Source organism: Argopecten irradians, chromosome 12 (genome assembly GCF_041381155.1).
Source record: "Argopecten irradians isolate NY chromosome 12, Ai_NY, whole genome shotgun sequence".
Lineage (NCBI taxonomy): Eukaryota > Metazoa > Mollusca > Bivalvia > Pectinida > Pectinidae > Argopecten > Argopecten irradians.
Genome location: NC_091145.1, coordinates 34,321,962 through 34,343,581, shown reverse-complemented (window position 1 = coordinate 34,343,581; position 21,620 = coordinate 34,321,962). Strand labels below are relative to the sequence as shown.

The 21,620-nt window shown below is 37.2% G+C and overlaps 1 protein-coding gene across 1 annotated transcript; it reads left to right on the top strand.

Moving 5' to 3' along the window:
- The first annotated feature begins 977 nt into the window (after positions 1–977).
- On the top strand, positions 978–12,112 carry LOC138305078 (uncharacterized). Its single transcript, XM_069245480.1, has 5 exons — positions 978–1,179; positions 1,876–2,003; positions 10,021–10,202; positions 10,355–10,453; positions 11,196–12,112. The coding sequence occupies exons 1-5, from the start codon at positions 978–980 to the stop codon at positions 12,007–12,009; spliced, it is 1,425 nt and encodes a 474-aa protein (XP_069101581.1). The 3' UTR covers positions 12,010–12,112.
- Positions 12,113–21,620: the final 9,508 nt, after the last annotated feature.

Below are 21,620 nucleotides of genomic sequence, written 5' to 3'. Positions count from 1 at the left end.
CGATTAGATACCCGTGAGTATAGATACTAGTTGTTAACCGGCTCCCGGTATTTTATTTAAAGTCTTAATTTTGTGCTGTGTTGGCATACACCACATATTCAAAGCTCCATAACGGGTTCCAGCTGCGATAATTCTATCTTCCCCCCAGAGTGCTTTTATGTTTCCAATAAATGCAATCTAAAAAATCCGTTTTATGAGTTTAAATAGATTAGTCATTGGAATTATGAAAGCAAAAAACACAGAACATTTTTGAACGATTTATGTACACAGTAGCTAGCTAGCCCTTGTAACAAAGTCCTTCTACCACAAACAAAAAGATGTACACCGCCACCAGTCATACATGAATTATCTTGGTGTATATTTAATAAGATATTACCCCTACGGGATGTAATTGAATGTCCCATCCAATCGCACACCCAAGTTGTAGGGACAACATTATAAGATAAATCACCTTTACATTTATATAGACTTGTAACAGGGAAAGTGGATGGTGAACTGATGCGCGTGTGTTGTTATCGCAGTTACCTGACAGAGAAGACAGTCATTCAAGAAACAGGAACCATCACCTTGGAAATAAGTAATACACAATGGTTTGGAAATCTATATACTTTGTTTTCTGACTTTCCATAATCATGCGATGGAGCGTGACGATATAAAATAAATATTTGATATATACTTGTTTCTGACTTTACATAATCATGCGATGGAGCGTGACGATATAAAATAAATGTTTGATATATACTTGTTTCTGACTTTCCATAATCATGCGATGGAGCGTGACGATATAAAATAAATGTTTGATATATACTTGTTTCTGACTTTACATAATCATGCGATGGAGCGTGACGATATAAAATAAATGTTTGAGTTTCTGACTGACGATAATGAAATATTATGTATGACTACATGTATGTACACGATATAAAATAAATGTTGATCAGTTTCTTGACTTTTACATAAAATCATGCGAGGAAGCGATGGACCATGACGAATATGACAGTGATGATACCCCACACGTTTCCGGAATCAGCGAAAAAGTTACGTCAAATCCGGGGTCTCCCACATTTGCACCCAAGTTTGGATTTGCTGTAAAGTTGAAAAAGACGGTCCGGTTCAAAGATCAAGTGAAAACATTCGAGTTGGATCGAAGACAGCTAGGACGCTGTCTCACTAAACTGGGTACATTGTTTACAGTAAATGGTGGTTAAAACGCTCGTAATGACTTTGGGATAGGAAGTCAAAATGGTACAAATAGTTGTGTCAAAACACTCCTCCTCACGGTTGACGGATGGGCTGAAGGGTGGGACCAAATTGACCAATTCAGTCATATTCCCATAAATGATTTTTCTCATTTGTTACGAATAGATATTGCTCATATATTGCAAGTAGCCTTATTGTGGGATATAGATTCAAAGTTGTACAAATGGCTAGGCTGACCCCTGCAAGGGGTCATAGGGGCAGGGCCAAATGGGGCAGGCCTAAAGGTGTCATGTTTGTCATATTTCTATAAGTGACTTCTCTGAAAGCGACGAATGGATACCGCTCATGTTTTGTATGTAGCATCTTTATTGGTTGGGGATTCAACATTGTATAAATGGTTGGAGTGAGAGACGGGGTCAAAGTGTCAATTTGGCCATTTGTAGCCAAACTCGACTTCCTCTTTGAAAATTACATATTGAAATTGATTTTTTTTTCAATGGTTTCATAACAATTAAAATGTTGACTTCGATGATTCATTCTTAATTTTCAAACGAGACTTCAGGACCCATAAACAGCTTAAACGTGTATAGAGGCATTATCTGATCATCTGATTAATTGAATGACAACTTTTTTTTGTAAATAAACTTCCATGAAGTCGTTTTCTTTGTCCTTCAGAAAGTCTGCAGTCTTTTGGAGAGTTGCCCTTCCTTTCCAGTGAATTTGCAGGAGAGGGGAGTGTAGTAGCGGACGAGGATACAGAATTGATGCTTGTTCCCAGTTCAAAAGTCTACGAGAGAGTCCAGGTACTGACATCATCATATTAATCACGGTCTAAATTAAGCACCTGTAAGTGGTATTCGAGAGTCCATGACGTCAATAACCATAGTTATATTCCCTAATTAGTTCCCTACTATCCGCTAGGCTGCGCTCCGCTCAATAAGCAAGGGAGGTAACTTGAGGCGGGAACCAGTAACAGGGTACTGCTCAGTTGTCGATGGTTGACTTAAATGCCACGACAGATTTAGTACTGACGAATTTTTCACTCAGCTGATTCAAGTCAACACATGTTTTCACAAAAATGAATTCCTATATTGTTCAGTGTTGGCTTGTGGCACTGTTAAACACTGTTTTTATATGACTGGCTATGGGATTGGAGGTATCGCAGTCAGTAAATTCTATGTTTAGTTATGAAGTCGTTTTGCGGCAGTGCCGGAACTAACATACTAATCGGAAACACTTCCTTCTGCTCACTATTGATGGTAGTTCTAGATCATGGGCCATTTTTTTTATACTGCCGATCTCTCTGGTTTTGTAGTCTTGTTTAATGAAACGAATTGCTCGATTTTGGTTGCGCTCAAGTTTTAATATGTCCATTTTTAGTAGGGTTCCCAGATGGTGGCTCCACATTCCATTATAGATCTAACGCCGTTGTCCTACATGTCTACGAGAAGTGTTTGAGTTTTTCGCGTAGAAGGCTAGGGTAGAATTGGATTTCCTGGCTACTGTTTATATGTGTGGTCTATTTTAAAGCGGATGAAATTTGAAGTCTGAGCAATGGATTGTCTTGAACCTCTTCTATGATGTGGTTGTTTAGGGTGTAGAATTTTGATTTTTCTTTTGCGTATGCTCACCACGTGGCATTTTTTGGTGTTGAAACGCATTCCCCATGTGTTTGACCATTCCTCTAGGTTATACAGGTCTTTTGGTAAGTTGGTGTGAACAGCTTAAAATTTGATGGTTCTGTAAAGGAGACAGTCATTGGCGAATAATCGAACTTTGGGTGTTAAGTTGTCGGGTAGGTCGTTGGCAGAGGAACATGAGTGGTTCTAGCACAGTGCCCTGGGGACTCCGGAGTCCACTTTCACTTCTTCTGATTTCATTCCCTCGACGATTGTCCTCTTACATATGTAGATTTTGACATTAGTCTTCAAGCAAATACACAATGAACATGAGTAAAACAAACAACAAAGTAGATGTGCATTTTTGGGTCAATGAGGAGGTCAATGCCATGGGAGATGATACGTTGCCATGCGAACGTAGGCGACAATTAGTCTCGAATGCGCTCACACATGCCTCTGATTTTACTAGAATCTTTTCAGTGTTTTTTTTTATAAAATATACGACCATCCATCGTCCACAGGGAATGTATGTGCTTTTCATGGCGTAATTTGTTCAACCGTCCGACTAGAGATGACCTATATTTGGTCAGACTTTCGGTGATGAAGATTTTGTTTCCCATATTTTTGCAGAGTGTTTTGTTCAGAAAGATCTTGTGGCGGTCGGTATACCTAGCAAAACGCGCTATGACAATGGTGGTACCGTTTCTAACTCCTCCAAGAATGTGGGACCTCGACAGGTCATCGCGAGTGATGGTTACATTAATGGCACGCGCAATGTTGATCACTGCCTCATGTGTGTCAAAATTAGAGATATCGCCTCTTGGGATAGGGACATTGTGAAACTTCAGCGCAGTACGTCTTGAGTACTGTTGCTGGTCCTCTAGTGCCGTTTTCAGTTCGCTTATCTCGGATTTTAAATCTTTCATCTCAGACTCTTGAGTTTTCATATGGGCAGTGAGTGAGTGGTGTTAAGCTCGTGTTAACATGTTTGGCAATAATGGTTTGAAGTTGACTATCGTCATTAATGGCAGAAAGTACAGCACGACTTACTATGGGCTGGATAATATTAGAAAGTGACTGTTCAATTTGCTCAGATACCATCTTTGCTATGGTTGGGCATATACTTCTGGCGAAATCGTCCATAAAGTTGGGCGAAAACATGGAGTCGTCAATAGTCACACCATAGTCGGGGCGCTTATTTTCCACTATCTCTGGAGATATAGGACTAGACATTTGTTTTCGCTTCTCCTGTGAATGGTCACTTACTGGGGTAGTATAAGCTAGAGCCTGCTCTTGGGTGATACGAAAAGAAGTATCGTCTTTATCAGATATCATGTTCATTTTTAACCTGTCCGGGCACTAATGACGTGGCTATATATAGAACACAGGACGTCCTAAGCCAAGCAACCAAATCACAAAATGTCAATATTTGGGCTGTAGAATAACTTATATAACAGAATTTGATCCGTTTACATACCACAGTTCATCATAAACACTTACTTGTTTCCAGTTTTTAGAAAAAACTTTCCTTAAATGTCCAATTTAGAAAAGAAGATTAGCACCACACAAACACCGGCCCACGCGATTCAGGCCATCACGTGACTATCGTCGTGCGCCGTGCGCCGTGCGTCGTGCGTAAACTTTTGCATATAAAACGATACTCCTCCTTTACTGCAAAGCAAATTTGATTCATATTTGGTGTGAAACATCATTGTGAAAGGACAACCATATTTTATATAAATGAGATAGGTCCGACCCCTTGGGGCAGAGGGGCGGGGTCCCAAAAGGGGAAATTGTTTTAATCTAAGCTTTAAAATCCTACTCCTTCTTCATCCTTGGATGGATTTCATCCATTTTTGGTGTGAAAAATCATTAGGGAAGGACAATCACTTTTTATATAAATGAGCCAGCTGATTCGAATCCTAGGAGCAAATGGGCGGGGCTCCAAAGGGGGAAATTGTCTTAATTTTAGCTTTAAAATCCTACTCCTCCTTCATCCTTGGATGGATGGCAAACAAATTTGGTGTAGTCATTTAACTGTAAAAAAATACCTGTACAAAAGTATATATATAATTAATCAGCACAACTTTTGCAATTACAATTTGATATTTTGATACAGATTTGGCCATATTCTGCGCTTATTCATGCATGTGAATACCATGGTAACAACAAAAAAAAATACCTGAAAAATTGCAAAATATCATGATTTTTAGCCCAAAATTGCAGAAAATTGTACTCAATTTTTTTCTTAAGACCTACCTTAAATTGAGCACTTCTATCACAATGGCAAAATAAGCTAATTTATTTCATAGGTCGATCGTGTGGATTTTTCAATATTTTTGCCTAAACCCGCGCTATGGATTTTTCTTCAAGTAAAGCTAGCATTTCCGGCCAAGACGCACTTCCGGAGGAGCCCAGAATTGTAATCTCTAACCCATTTTTGTTATGTTTATTTTTGAAAAAATTGAAGCTTAAATCAAACCCTCCATATTGGATGTACCAATTTCAGAATATATTTGATTTTTAATTTTTTATGCATGGCTCAAAACAGGGACTCCCCACTTAATAAAAATATAGACCGGGGCTCCAAAGGGGGAAATTGTCTTAATTTTAGCTTTAAAATCCTACTCCTCCTTCATCCTTGGATGGATGGCAAACAAATTTGGTGTGAAACATCATTGGGGAAAGACAATTTTTTTTATATAAAAAGCCTGGTCCTATCCCAAGAGGCTGAGGGATGGGGCCCTAAAAGGACAAATTTTCTTAGTTTTAGCTTTAAAATCCTATTCCTCCATCCTTGAATGGATGGCAAATAATTTGTTTTGAAACATTGTTGGTAAAGGCAAATCATATATAATATAAATGAGCCTGCTCTGACCCTGGGGGCTGAGGGACTGGACCCTAAATGGGGAAAATTTCTTATTTTTTGCTTTAAAATCCTACTTCTCCTTTATCTTTGGATGGATTTCATCCATATTTGGTGTGAAACATTATTGGGGAAGGGTTATCATTATTGATATAAATGAGTTAAGTACGACCCCAAGAAGCAGAGGGGCGGGGCCGCAAAAGGGGATTTATTTTAAATTTTAGCTTTAAAATGCTACTACACCTTCATCTTTGGATGGATGACAGCCATATTTGGTTGACACATTGTTGGGAAAGGGAAATAATATTTCATATAAACGAATTAGGTCCGACCCCTTGGGGCTGGGGGGTTTGGCCCCAAAAGGGGAAATTTTCTTTAGTTTAGTAAATTTGCTTAAAAATCCTACACCTCCTTAATCCTTAAGTGGATAGCAACCATATTTGGTGTGAAACATCTTTTGGGAAGGACAATGATAATTCATATAACCGAGTTAGGTCAGACCCCTGGGGACAGAGGGGTGGGGCCAAGAAGGGATAACTTTGGTGAAATTTGGCTTTAAAAACCTACTTCTCCTTAACACTTGAGTGGATTACATCCATATTAGGTGTAAAATATCTTGCTGAAGGGCATTCTTATTTTATATAGATGAGGTAGGTCCGACGCCTAGGGATAGAGGGGCGGGGCTCAGAAAGGGGAACTTTGATGAAATTTGGCTTTAGAATCCTATTGCTCCTTAACCCTTGAGTGGATAACAACCATATGTGATGCGAAACATCATTGGGTAAGGACAATCAATTTATATAAACGACTTAGGTCCAACCCCTGGGGACAGAGGGACGGCGCTCAGTAGAGGGAACTTTGATAACATTTGGCTTTAAAGTGAACAGGCGGGCAAGGATGGCTAAAGTCGGTAAAAATGGTGTGAATGTATCCAGTTTAATTTCTTATGAAATAGAAAAATAAAATCTCGTCAAAATCTGTCTGCGTACGAAGAAATTGATTTAAAGTATAGGAATCCTAAAACGTCCTCCTGGCTGACTATGTCCGTGGTTACATTTCCACGCAGCCTCCCTTTCAATGCTTTCAACTTTTCTTTATTTCAATGGTTCAGAACTGGGAAACTTAAGCAGAACTTGACCGTCGTATTAATACGGACTTTTGGAGGTCCGACAACTGGGGACAGAGGGGCAGCGCTCAGAAGGGGGGACTTTGATAACATTTGGCTTTAAATTCCTACTTATTCTTAACCCTGGAGAGGATAGCAACCATATTTGATGGGAAACATCATTGGGGAAGATCAATGATATTTTATATAAACGAGTTAAGTTCTACCCCTGGGGACAGAGGGCGGGGCTTAGAAGGGGTAAATTGACTGAAATTTGACTCTAAATTCATATTTTTTTATCTAGTCTGGGGTTTTCTTAATGAGTGTTTTTCCTTTGTGTTTGAGCCAGGCGTAGATTTTTTTTATTTATTTGGATGGGCTATGTTCATCCATGTTTTCCTGGAGTTTTTTTTCTTAATTGTGTTCCATAGATCGTGCACACTGCTGCTACTCTCTTTGATGGTAGTTGCCAGATTATCTAGTGTTTGGTTGAGCTGTTCCCAGTTTATGCAGCATTTTCGAGATGGATTGGGTTAGTATCGTGGCTTTGTTTCCATGTCAGTTATAACGATGCCGTGGTCCGATATTCCTGGTACACATTTAGAGGTCCTTATGAGCGAAAAGTTTGATGTGAACACAAAGTCCAGTATGTTATCTTCTCTCGTGGGTTTGTTTTGTATTTGGGCTAGCCCTGCTTTTGTTGGTACTTCTATAAGTTGTTGTTGTATGTCCGTGTCTCTGCCTGGTTTGGTGGTCAGGTTTTCCCAGTTTATGTCTGGGCAATCGAAGTCTCCTGCCACGATGATGTTTTTATCCCATAGTTTTGTTTATTTTTTTCTGTAGGGACTTCTCTAGTTCTCTCAGGTCTTTTAGTTTTTGATGTGGCATGTAGTAGCTCGGGATGTACATATACTTGCTTGTTTTTTTGTTTTTGTTTTTTTTTTTAATTTTGACCCATTCGATTTCACAGTCTGTTACAAGTTCTGGTTGTTCTTCTAAGATGATGTTTTTGTCGACTAAGATAAAAACTCCTCATCCGTTTGAGACAGGTTATGTATGATAAATACAGAGATAGAGTCAGTAGACAGTGTCATTTCTGACAGCTTGGTAGTTAGGTGGAAATACTTCACTGGACCTGATGGCGTCGCCAGTAGCGTATGTGACTGGTCTAAACTCTTTTAGACAGGATTCTGTACCACAGATTATGTAGGGTTTTAGATATTCTGTGGCTGCTCTTAGTTCCGGTGTTTTATCTTTGATGCTTCTGCAGTTGACTGTCATGATACGTAGGTTTGTTAGGAGCTTCGGATGGGTTTTCTTCTGTAGATTTAATGATGTTTTTTAAAATCTCTTACTCTTAGAGTTTGATGTGATGTTCCTTACATTTGGGCTGCTGGTTTTAATAGGGCTGAACACTTCAGATCTTACGGAGCCCATGCTTATTTCTATACCACTGAGTCCGGATGGTGGTTCATATACGTTGCTGGTGTTGATTTCGTAGATTTTTGCTCTCATATTTGCAGCGTAGCCACTGTGCATTTGATCTTTCGAGGAGTTCGTAGTCATAGGCGCAGAGTTCAATACACGAGTTGTGGTGCAACACATCACATCCGCTACATATATCTTTACAATTCCAAGTGACTGGGTGTTCGCAGAGTCCACATGGGTAGATGTTTTTTGTTTTTGTTAGGGTATAGGGTTAATTTCAATGTCTCAAGCTAGTAGTTGTGCCAATATGATTATACTTGAAATTTTTGTATATATGCATGGTTAATTCATGGGTCTTCTGCTATGTACAAGGACAAGAGATAGAAAATACAAGGTTAACATGATTGGTTTAGTGCGGAAGCCCACGCTGACCAGTACAGTATAGCACGGACAATGCTACCCGGACTGTTATTACCTCTGCTTCTATAGTCTTGCTTTGTGTTGTCAAAAGTCACTCTTGGGCTATTGATGGTTGATTTCCTAAAAGGCCTGCTTCGTGAGCTCACTTATTTTCGTAGCCACATTTTCCCCCAAGTAGAATATCCAGGTGTATGCCGTCTGCATACAGGTTGAAATTATAGTACCTTCGGAGTTTTATTCTCCTGTCTCTGCCGCAACGGTATTTTGATGTTGCACTTACGTCTGCGGAGAAAGCAGGGGATCGGGTTGTTGTTTAATAGTCTGATCTTATTTTTGATGTTGATGATTTGGTCCTTTAGAATTTTATCTTGCCTGGCAAATATTTCTTGGTTAGTGTGACCTTTGTGCGTGTTCTATTTCTTTATTGAGTATATCGGTATATCCAGTCTGGTGATTTTGGAGCCTGGATAGGTTTTGACAGTTTGTATAATATTCTTCTGGCTGTAGTAGAATTTATTTATTTCATCGTCAGTTTCAGTTCTTATGGCCTTCTTTTTCTTTTTCGTGAGGTTGCATATCCCAAACCATACATTTAGCCAGATGTCGCTGTTTACGATGTAAAGGCGCCGTTATATAATCTAGCCCAAGTTTATACTCGAAAGAATCTAGGTAATGACGCTATTACCACCTTACAAAGCTCTGTGAGATAGATAGGTGGAACCTTTTCGTTTTTGGGGTATTCCATGGATGTTCAGTCGACATATATTTATTTGTTTGTGCATGATATCGCACGGATAGTCCCACGGCACGTTTAGAATCGGAGATTACATACTGTCGCTTTTTAATTCATTCGATTTATGCAATGATAAAGGAAGCGGCATTCTCGATACTCCAGGGGTTCCGATCACTTAAGATCTCTACACCCCTGGACTATCTCATAGTAAAACTGGAGGCAGCTCAGAGGAAAAAATCTGAACCAATCACAGATCAGCAAATATTTCCTTTGGAGACTACAGAGAGAGCGACGCCCAAATTCAAAGCCACACAGTCGACCACAGTGTACCGTTATACGGCTCTTTTGATGTGCATCCATGACATAATTACCTGTTCTGTTATGTTGCCTTCAGTTTTACTATGAGATAGTCCAGGGGTGTAGAGATCGTAAGTGATCGGAAGCCTTTGAGTATCGAGGATGAGAAAGTGAATATTAAAAATTTTCCCGCTTCCATATGTACCCATAAAATATCGACTTATCGACTTATAAATCCTGCATGCACATCTGTTTTTCTAACGGATAGACACACAAGTTGATTCTAGTATACCTCATGACTTTATTGCAGTGGGTATAGAGCTACTTGATTTAGTCATCTTGCATGTTACAGTGTTACGAGAAAAGAGAACTGGACCAGAAAAAGCTGTTTGTACGAACACATTCATTCTTCTCTAAATGGCCGGAACCTCAACAGGAGCAGATTATTAGTGAACTCACTCGGAGTTACTGCCCTTTGGGATGCACGGTTGTAAGACAAGGTGCACCCGTGGACGGACTGCATTTCCTTATAAGGTAAGAATTTCTCCCGATTAAAGCATTACTTCTGCCAGGAATATCTATTAATTAAAATTTCGTTGATTGAAACAAAATTAGCTGACACTCCTTCATGGTTAAAACCTGTGTCAGCTAAATGCTACGTTTTGAATATTGTTTGTTATTCACAGAGGTCGCGCCCGTCTGTCCACAACACCATCAAAACATCGAAAGCAGTATCCTGACCTTTTCGTTACCTTGGATGGACTCCGAAAGACGCCCGATTTCTCGTAAGTACAACAAAATGGAAGTGCAAAATAATATCAAATCAATTATTCTGTTCGAAAAGTGCCAATAATTTCGCTTCAATATCCCCAATCATCACCAATTTCTCCCAATACGGTCTATACCATGTCATGATGATTTGTTTTTTATGTCCCAGCAAATTCTCTTCTCTGTCGATGATTTCGATTGCTTATGGCAACCTCCTAACTTAAAGTTTTGCATCCTCTAGACATTCTATATTAATGTGATTGCATTATGTTTGTTTTACTTGTCTGGGCTCCGTGTACATGGATTCATGTACAGTCAATGGCTTTAATACTGTACGCACGTGAACGTTTTACTATATTAATTAAACATATTTTCAATAAGTTATTTCTAATGTCCTTTCTAATGTTCTTTGCATTCAAGCGTAACAAGATCGTATGCACCGACAACAAACTATTTTGCATCCTTCAAAGATTATCCAAAATATTTTCCATGCCACATATATCGAGAAATCGATCTGAACTCTAAAAATATACTTTTTTATGACGCCGTTTCAGTATAGACAAAGAAGAAAATGGCGACGTCATGAAACTTTGTTTGGATATAAACGCTCACAGGTCAGAACGGAAAAACATATACATTGTTTCAAAATAAGCACTGGAGAGCTATCTTTTATGTTGTCAACTTTGAAGTTTTTAACGTTTGCCATCGTTTTCATGTGCATGCACCGTGGCGTTCACATCCACATACTGACTTTTTCAGGTCTGAATTAGTGGTTAAATTGCCGCCACTTAACACCCGTGGTACCATGGTACACCACACCCAGGTAAAGCGCACAGGCGGGTATGCTGCGGCGGAACGGTTAGTGTTTGACCAAAATATTGAGTTGTGTTTCGTCGAAGAGGGCGAGATCTGCTGCGACACTGAAATACTCCTTGGTTTAGAAACCAACATCTTTACCGTAACTGCTTCAACTTCCTGTGAACTGTACACATTAAATTTGAAAAATTATGAAAAATACATCATCAAGAAAAATCCACAGACAGTTAATCTAATCAGGATGATAGTAGAAACCAAGCTTCTGGGGAGGAAATCAACTATTCCCGGAAACAAAATCGAACTGCTTCCGTTATTGCTGGATCGACTGCGGTATGTCCGCCAAGTTCACATCGATCTAGCAGAAGAATCTAAAGAAGATGGAAGAGGAGTTGATAGTTCAGTTCACGACGGTTCACAAGAAAGAAACGCGAACCCAAAATCTAAAAAACATTTGAATACTCTCGAAAACAAGAAGAGTGAAGGTATAATAGTAGAGTGGTATAAGAAGAACAAAGCGCCGCTTTTAAAGCCAGTCACAGAGGGTGCTATTTATTACAAGGATTTGATGCAAAAACGCGCTAAAATTAGGGAGGACATGCGCAGCATTCCGACCGACACTGCGGTGTGTCAAGCCATCAGGAAACGTGTGAAGGACGCCATACTGGTGAGTATTAAAGAAGGACTTAAAACGGACAAGATGGTGAGGAAATTACAACTCCAACTGTCAAAGGGAACTATCATGTCCAGGTGGAAATAAGCGGAAAACAAACAGAGAAAAACCTAAAGGAAGGAGAAATACCAACGAGAATTACACAAGTTGTTGATTGAAAATTTCGTTATTAAAGTCAAATGAAAAATTACTTTTCCCCTTTGCCTTTTTTTACTTTCTATTGTTCGAAGTTGATGTTGTATTTGTGTGTTGATAAAAAAGATAGACTGCCTTGAAAATTCAACATTTAAACGTAAATATATAAAGGATGTGTTTTCACAATTTTAGTTTTATACTTATATTTCTGTCATGTTTTAGAAAGCAACCATATTTGTATTTTCATATAAATGTATTTGTATTTTAATTTAGGTATTTTCTTTATTAAACTTTTTTTCTGTGATAACTGTATATTTATATATATATTTATATATATATATATATATTGATGAAGGACCATATTGTAAATTTGACCTGTTTGAATATGTAACCCTAGTTAAAATTTACATTTTGCCACTGCGACTCCCATTACTCTAGTGATAATCGTGATCTGCATTATGAGCCAATAAATGCAGCCTAGACTTGGTGTAGTAATATCTACATAAATGGATGTGAGTCTTGTTTACTGATACCATGTTATTTCGCACGGGAAAATTGACATTGTAGTTGAATGAACCAGTTTGGTTATGAAACTTATAAAAAAAAATCTTTTAAATGTCTGGATAATTGAAAGTAAACTGAAAAGCTATTGAAAAATATTGAAATTTTGTTATCTTTTCAAATTTTTATAGGGACTATTTTTATCACATTGAACTTGACTCTGTTTTGAGTCTAGACCCATTTTTTGTGAATCGGTGTTACATCTGATGGTAGTGTTCCTTCTTCTATTGATTTCTTGAATATTATTTCTAGTGGCTCAATCAGTTCATCAGATGTTTCTAAAATCAGTTTTGGATGGAATATGTCTGGACCTGATGATTTGTTTGGATTCAGTTTCAAGATTGCTGATTGGATTTTTTCTTTAGTTATGATGACGTTTTCCAATGCAGAGTTGAAATTTCTAGTAGTGAAAGTAGGTAGGTCTCCGTCTGGTTCAACTTTGAAAACACTAGAGAAGTATTCATTAAACATTTGAAATTGAAGTCTCCAGTTGTTAAAGTATGGCTAAATGATCGTTTCAGTGCATCAGTTAAAAGGTGTAATTTGATGTTATTGTCGTTATCACTGTTCGGGCTTCTGTAGATGTTTCCAATCAATAATTTATCTTTGTTTTTCAAATTTATGCTGCACCATACATGTTCGTCGAAATCAATTGAAATTAATTCTTTCATAGCGTTGAGATTTTTCTTTGTCTTAATAAGAACTCCCCTTTTTCCTTCTTCGTTTCGGTAAGTGTCATAACCCGGTATATTGTAGAGTTCCTGATATACTTTTGTGGTGGCTTTTGGGTAAACTTCAGTAAGAGATATAATTTCTGGTGATTTTTCGACTGCCATTTGCTCCAGCTCTGATAATTTGCTTGGCGTGAGGGTATCAACATTTGAATAAAAAACGATGAGGGAAGGTGATTGGTCGATAGTGGTATTGATGTCATTATTTACAGTAAAAGCCTCCTTAAAATCAAAATCCTAGACTCTTTCAACTTCTGGCGATGTCGGAACTCTACTGTCAAGGATAGTGTCCTGGCTGTACACTTACGTCATGTCACCTGAAGATACGTCATGATTGTATGACGTCATGTTGAAGGACCGTCTTATAGGACTAATCTCATTTGTTGATCTGACAGAATTCGATGTTGTCAACATGTTGTTAGTAAACAAGACTCACATTCATTTATGTAGATATTACTAAACCAAGTCTAGGCTGCATTTATTGGCTCATGATGCAGATTACGATTATCATTAGAGTAATGGGAGTCGCAGTGGCAAAATGTAAATATGTATTAAATAAAAGATTGTGTTATTATTTTTTATTACATATGGCAAGCCAACATGACATTTATTCAGAGAGCAATATCGATCCTTGATTTCAATGTATTATCTCATATACTGCTTTACTGAAGGGAAAGGATTTAAGAATGTCTATAATGTCAGTCGGTTGACATTGTGTATCGGTTATTAGCTCACCTGGTCTGTTATGTTATTACGCGGCGTCCTTCGTCCGTCAACTTTTCACAAAACTCCCTACTAATCATAAACGGCAGAATGGATTTTCACCAAATTTGGTCTGAAGCTTCCTTGGATGAAGGAAAACAAACTTGTATAAACGATGACTTTCATGTAACGTCACAGGAGTCAAATATGCTAAAATCATTAAACGACTTATTATGAATAACAAAGATACCTAGATACTTGATATTTGGTCTGTAACGTGAAGGGCTACCACGCTTGTTCAATTAAATTATCTTGATATTCATTCAAGGCCGGAGTAGTCAAATACTTGACAAAATGACCGTTAAGGCCAAGGGGCCAATGGAAAATCTCGGTAGCCATTTTCGTCAACATGTATAAACCTAATATTAGATCTCTGGACTTTCTATAACTTGAGGAGAAGATTTCTTTTAAAATACTGTTGTCACACCTTCAATTCATGCCCCACAGTATGATGACACGGTTCTTTTTTGTTTTTTGTTGTTGTTTTTTTAGACACGTTCATTGACATATCTCTTACCATTTCGGAGATCGTGTAGAATAATAATAATAAAAACTAGAAATTGCCATAGACAATTTGGCGTGCTTTTCACTATATTTAGTTTACAATACCGTCATTGCCAGGTAAGTTAAGAACTAGGTAATGCATGGGTTTTGAAGTTGTAACCAATAAATGACCTTGACTTTCAGCCCTGAATAAAAGTGTTTTAGTGAAGATCTGCATGAAGTTTGATCAACCGAAGAGAACTCTCTGCAAAAAATATATTATTGGATGAAATCTGTGAAAAGAACTGTTAATGATTTATAAGCATTTTTAAATTTGGCGGGAATTTAGCAAAGATCAAAGGATTGTTTTTCAAAATGGCATACAGCATTAACCGGAAGTGCTACCGAAAAATAAAAGACACCAATTCATCAGAATGACATTCTGCATCGATATGTTAAAAGAAATTTCGCAAAATCAAAAAAAAATAATAATTCGCGAACGTTGACCCCATAGCGAACTTTTTTGTTTGACCTCTGACCTAATTGCTGTAATTGAATAAAAGTTAGTCTTTTATACGATCTACATAAAACATAAAAAATATTTGCTGTATCTTAAACGGTTTTTGAGTTATGGCTTGTTTTAAACTTTTTAGGTATGACGTCATGGCGGCCATCTTGGATTTTTGACCTACTTAAAAATGTTGCGGTCACCCCTTCAACTCATGCCATACAATATAACAATAAGGCCATTGGCATACCTCTTACCATTTTGAAGATCTTTTGGACACAAAAAAGTGTAGAAGAATAATAATAACAAGAGGCCCAAAGGGCCTGTATCGCTCACCTGTTTTTTTGTTTTTTTTTTTTTTTTTTTTTGTAATTATCACAAAGACTCTTACAATGAGAAAAATTAGTACAATTGACTCCAAAATTTGTTTAATTTTGAAACACAACCATATAATGATGCTATAGATACCATACAAATATGCTATCCAATACAAAGGTTCAGAGAGGAAGTAATTTATATGAAAATAGTAGCCTAATTGACCTTTTTGGCCCCGCGTCTAAGGCCCCAGGGAGTCAGCCCTATACTTTGTGAGTGTGGCGTATATCGTCACTGTTAAACCCAAAGCAAATAGAGAATCTGAACCCATAACAAGTTATGATTGACAGTTGTCACCACAAGATGAATTAGCCGTGGTCAGTGTATACCTAATTATATGGTAATTATATATGTATACGGTGTAATTGTAAAGGCGCTGATATCCCACAAAATTACGGTAAACTGTACGGGAAAGAACAAATCAAATCATGAATATTAGTAAATCAATACATGTCTATATATAAAGGATACAATTCAATTCTGCCTCATACATTCTGTTGGTCTCATGTAAAACTCAAGCCGTTCTCTTCGAAATTTCAGTACATGTAATCATAATTCACATAATTAAAACTTATTTTAACGTCTTTCATAACTAAGAACAAACATTTGCTCAAATTCACTAAATTTTTGACACATGTACATTTGATTTCTAATAGTTTAACAAAATGTTTCACATACTATCATTTGGACGTTTTCTATTTAATTAATGAGAAAGATAATCTATTTCTTGTAATTTCTTAGATACTGATATGTGAGCTACATGTAATTCGTTTTGTAAGATAATGTTACAAGCAAAACTTACCACATATTTTACAGTGAACATTTAGAAGACAAATGTATATAATCAACACACTGAACATATTGAAAAAATTTACAATAATTAAAGATTTGAATATATTTATTACTTTAACTGCATTCTCAATATTTTTCGTTTGTCAAAATATCAAAAACTCCTACTAAACAAGTACAAGTAATTTCCCAGTTAAATGCTAGCACTTCCCTTTTCAACAATATCTTCGTCTCAAGCATACATGAATCGACGAGAAATCAATACTAAAAGTATTTTGAAGACATTTCAAATTGATTTCTTACTTGAATATTAGATCTATCAAACGCTGCTAGAGATCGTGAACGTAAAAAAAATCATCATTTGAAACATCATTTACATGTATATGTAGGTATACAGTATTAACCTAACCAACCATCTTTAATAAGATATACAACAAACATGTTCATTCATTTAAATTTACTTTTAATTAATCTCAATGTGTTCCGTCATAAGCTTTGTCTTATATCTGCCTACATAAAAGTGAGGCCGTTTCGACTGGGGCCGTTTTAACTGGGGCCGTTATTACAGTGGGGCCGTTTTAACCGAACTCCAGCTAGAAAACAGAACAAAAACAATAGGTCTTTTCACCACATGGTGAAAAGCCCTGTGGTGAAAAGCCCTAATTATGATTCGAGATATCAAAATATGACCAAAAAAGCTGTAACAAACCAATTGTGCTGAAATTCCCACCGGGAATCGAACCCGGGTCTCCTGCCACATAGTGACAATTGTGATAACCACTTCACCATAGGAATTGCTTTCAACACTACATGGTCTTTCACAGTGTTTGTTCGTTTTTTTTAAATGAAAAGAAAAAAATGATGCAAATTTCACATAAAATTACGCAATTTAATTTGCAAAATGACCCCAAAATGAAAATATCATATACAATTACACAATTCAATTCGCAACATGAACCAAGAATTTTATCTTTGAATGATCCTTCATATAATTATGACTCGAGATATCAAAATATGACCAAAAAAGCTGTAACAAACCAATTGTGCCGAAATTCCCACCAGGAATCGAACCCGGGTCTCCTGCCACTTAGTGACAATTGTGATAGCCACTTCACCATAGGAATTGCTATCGACACTACACGATTTATCACAGTGTTTGTTGGGGTTTTTTCAGTGAATACAAATATTTCCCCTCTGCTTTTTCAAGGGCTTGGGACCTTCTACCAATGTTGCTAGGCAGCATTAAAATATTTATATCCCCCCTCGTGCCTTGATGTTCAGCACTTGGTATATGTAAACGGAGATCAGGGATCCCTAAATCTTGGTATTTCTCTGGTGGTGTAGCTTCTAGCCTTCATCGTCTCTGTCCATTCTTCAAATGATAATATTGCAGTCCTCACAACCCTGCCTTTCTCGACCTCTTCGTTTTGACGTTTGTAGTACGAGTTGCTGCTTCGCGATGGGCCAGGGCTGGATGGTGACGGACGAAGTGGTGATGGTAGACGCGACATCGTGGATTCCTGTGGTACAATCGAGACAAACTGCTGAGATGGAGTGGTGCTTTGAGGAACCACTTGGACAGGACTTGGTAGAGGAGGGGATGGCAGTATCTGTATAGGGACGAACTGCTGAGTCGGAATGGCATTTTGAGGAACCACCTGGACAGGACTTTGTTGAGGCGGGATGGCTGTATTGGTATCGGAACAAACTGCTGACCTGGACTAGGCATCTGTAACAGAAGAGGAACAGTCATCGAAGGGGCAGACCCAAAGTATATCTGGTATGGCCCTTGAGGAATCGTGTCAAAGGGAGCCGGGACAGAAGTAACAGAAACCGGCGCAGAGACAACGGTCGTGGTATTTTGATATTTAAAGTTGATACAAGATCAATAAGTTGAATAACGTATTTTCCTGAAATAACTGAAGTAAATTTATTTCAAATTTCTTATTTCTGAAATAACAATTTCAACACTAATAAATCCAGTATAAATCAAAGTGCCGTTTCTTAATCAAATTAATCATTTCTATATTCATATATTAATTACTAAAATTACCAATGTCTCTTCAAAGAAAAAATTAAATAAAAAAGTAAATATATCCATATCTTTATGTTTACTTAATTTGAGAATATTTTCGAAAAAAATAACATTAGAAGTATTACCATTTCCTTTTTAGAAAACCAACATGGCTGCTTACATGTGTATCACTTTGATTTGCCGTTTTTTGACTTATAAATCATGGCCAGATACTTTTGCCAAATAAAAAGTACATAAATTGGTTACTTATAACACTTTTTGTGAAATGAAACATTTCTGCAAGTAATACACTGTGTATTTTTGTTTAAACACAGCTTGAACAAGTCGAACAACAAGTGCTATGCACTGTTACTAAATATTGGAGTATTACAGAAATAACACAAAACGTTCATTCTCAAAAACATATTATACCTGGGAAAGTACCAATTTTAATTTTAGTCACTATCCAGGAATGTCTGCCATCTGATGGTCGTCACTATCTTGATGGTTGTCATTATCCTGATGGTCGTCTGATTGGCTATGAATGCCAACTGAAAGGTATTCATTACAATGATTCCAACATCAATGACTTCTGTTACATCATCTATGACTTTTTCGTGTATTGAATCATTTTGTAACTGAAGAATGTGTCTGATAATTGGACTTAAACTTTTCATCAAACATGTTTATTTCCACAAGTTTCATGTTCCCTCCATTTTCATCAGTACCTTGTTTCTCTGACATTCCTTCATTATCGTAATTTCCATATTTCCTAACCCATTCCTCATCGTTGTAGCAGATCTGGCTTACCTCATTATGGTATCAAAGGCTTCGTGTTTGTTATTTTTTCTTCCCTCGAGTCTTCATGTCTTCTCCATTGTTACAGGCTACATGCAGATGCTTGTCTTCTCCGCCATCAGATAACCATACCGTCCTTGTGGAGGTAGCCATATCTTTGCCAAACAGTTAATTGAGAGCTATGAGAAGGTCTCCTCATAAGATGTAGGTCCAGATAATTTCCTGTAATTTTTGGATATCATTGCAAGACTTATAAAATGTTTTATAAATTCAAGTAATTATATCATAGAATAAACAGATATTTTTTATAAATACGACCAATTTGTGAATGGCCCACTCGTCGGTCCAATCGGTCAGAATAGCTTTGAAGGAAGGCGCGGCCCAAGTCCCAAAATATCACGTCTGCCGCGGAAATTTACTGGGAACCTGTGAAATACCACTCATTTCCAAGACCGTCTGTTCTTTATAACATTTTCAAATACCGTTTTGTTCAGAATTACTTTTAATGTGTAAAATCTCAATTTGTCAACTATGAGTGTTTGTTTGCTAGAACTAATTAAACAGAAACTAGCGATGAAAATGTCGACTTTTGCCTGTTTGACCCAAAATTTCTCCCTCAAATGAATTTTCGCAGAGTCAACATCTATCTCAGTCGATAGATCACGCCAGGATTTACTTAACTTTAAAATATCGTTACAAAGAATCTGTCAGTTTCCTTATTAATTAACTTGCGGTTATAAGCGTGTTGGTAGGTAAACGTTGTCGTGTTAACATGATAACTCTGTTATCGCACCTTACGTCTCTCATTTCATACTAGTGGGGCGACACCTGAAGGAGTGTCGCAGATTAAATGAAGAGACTTGCGAAAGGGAGATAACTCTTGGAGCTTTTTCATTATGTTAGGAAATCATATCCCAGTTTCAAGAAAAATTAAAGTAAAGGAATGTCACAGATGAAATGAAGGGAAACGATCTATAATGTACAGGTCCGAGTCAAAAAATACATTTTATGGAAAATTGAAGAAGACTATTTTATGGAGATTAGCCACTTGACAAAAAACGCGCTACAGACAATCTGTATCGGTCTAAATGTCCAGTGTTTCCAGGTGCGCCACGTGGAGGCCCTCCAATTGCACCCTATGTTTATGTGTGTTTGTTGCATGATTGTACAGGTTAAAATGTGCCAGAATATAAAACGGTATAGTAGTATTTAAGTCAAAAGATACACTAATGAGTGTCGTGTAGGGTGATATAAAGGTACTTGACTGACAGAAGCCAGCAAACCTCAATTAAGATCTTTTCCATCAAAACACAAATATTATATCGGAGATAAGCAATTAATATTTACACAGCAGGGGAGGCACTCATGAAATGGCCTCGGCAGTCAGGGACAAGGATTGGGTACGAACATCAAATCTAATTTAGCATGTCATCATGTCATTTGGTCATTAACAGGACATATGGTATTGTTATGTCTGTTAGTAAGTAGGAAATAAAGGACAGTTCTTAACAGATAATTCCTTATATATTGAATGGCAAAAAATAAATAGAAAAATCGAATAATTTGAATCCATTATCTTGCAATGTTATTGTTACAGGCTTACAGAAAATGCCCCCCCCCCCCCCCCCCCCCCTCGTAGTTACAAAGACACAATATGTTAAAGCGTTTGTGTGGTAGCTGCATGTACTTATATTTAGGTATGTAAAAGTGAGAAGAGTATTGGTGCAATGTTGCAGCTGTTAGTAGGAGTTGGGGAAAACTGTCTCCATCATTTAAAAAAATGAACAAAAAACGTGTCACTGCTATTGAGTTCAGTCTGTTGATTTTTTTCAATCCAACAATAGCAATATTTATTAAGAGACGACAATTTTAATGGAAATGAAAACAATATTCAATTGAAAAGATGAAAAATGAACATATTACGTTAAACTGACACATATTCAACCTGTTATTTTTGGTGTGTTACAAATGTAGTGTACTGTCTATTGTATGCGTGCAGAAACTGTTAGACATCAGTCTATCTCGTAAATGATATACATGTACATGAATTTTGTAGTAGAGTATGCCTGTATATATTGGCCATATTGCAAAATGACATCAGCAATTAAGCGCATATCAAGATTCAATAAACAATGTATGGTTATGTCAGCCCTCCATTGGTCCATAACCATTTTTATTTATGTACTCCTCATATTTTATATTCCAAGTGTTTATTACGTATCCAATCATAACTTCGCGATGGTTATGTCAGCCCTCCACTGGTCCATAACCATTTTTATTTATATAATCATCATATGTTATATTCCAAGTGTTTATTACGTATCCAATCATAACTTTGCGATGGTTATGTCAGCCCTCCACTGGTCCATAACCATTTTTATTTATATACTCATCATATGTTATATTTCCATGTGTTTATTACGTATCCAATTATAACTTCGCGATGGTTATGTCAGCCCTCCACTGGTCCATAACCATTTTTATTTATGTACTCATCATATGTTATATTCCATTGTGTTTATTACGTATCCAATCATAACTT

Bases quoted from the DNA above. Each gene is read 5' to 3' on its own strand.
- LOC138305078 (XM_069245480.1), top strand. From the start codon at position 978: ATGGACCATGACGAATATGACAGTGATGATACCCCACACGTTTCCGGA. The intron at 2,004-10,020 runs GTACTGACATCA...TGCATGTTACAG, and splicing joins AAGTCTACGAGAGAGTCCAG to TGTTACGAGAAAAGAGAACT. The intron at 10,454-11,195 runs GTAAGTACAACA...TGACTTTTTCAG, and splicing joins CGAAAGACGCCCGATTTCTC to GTCTGAATTAGTGGTTAAAT.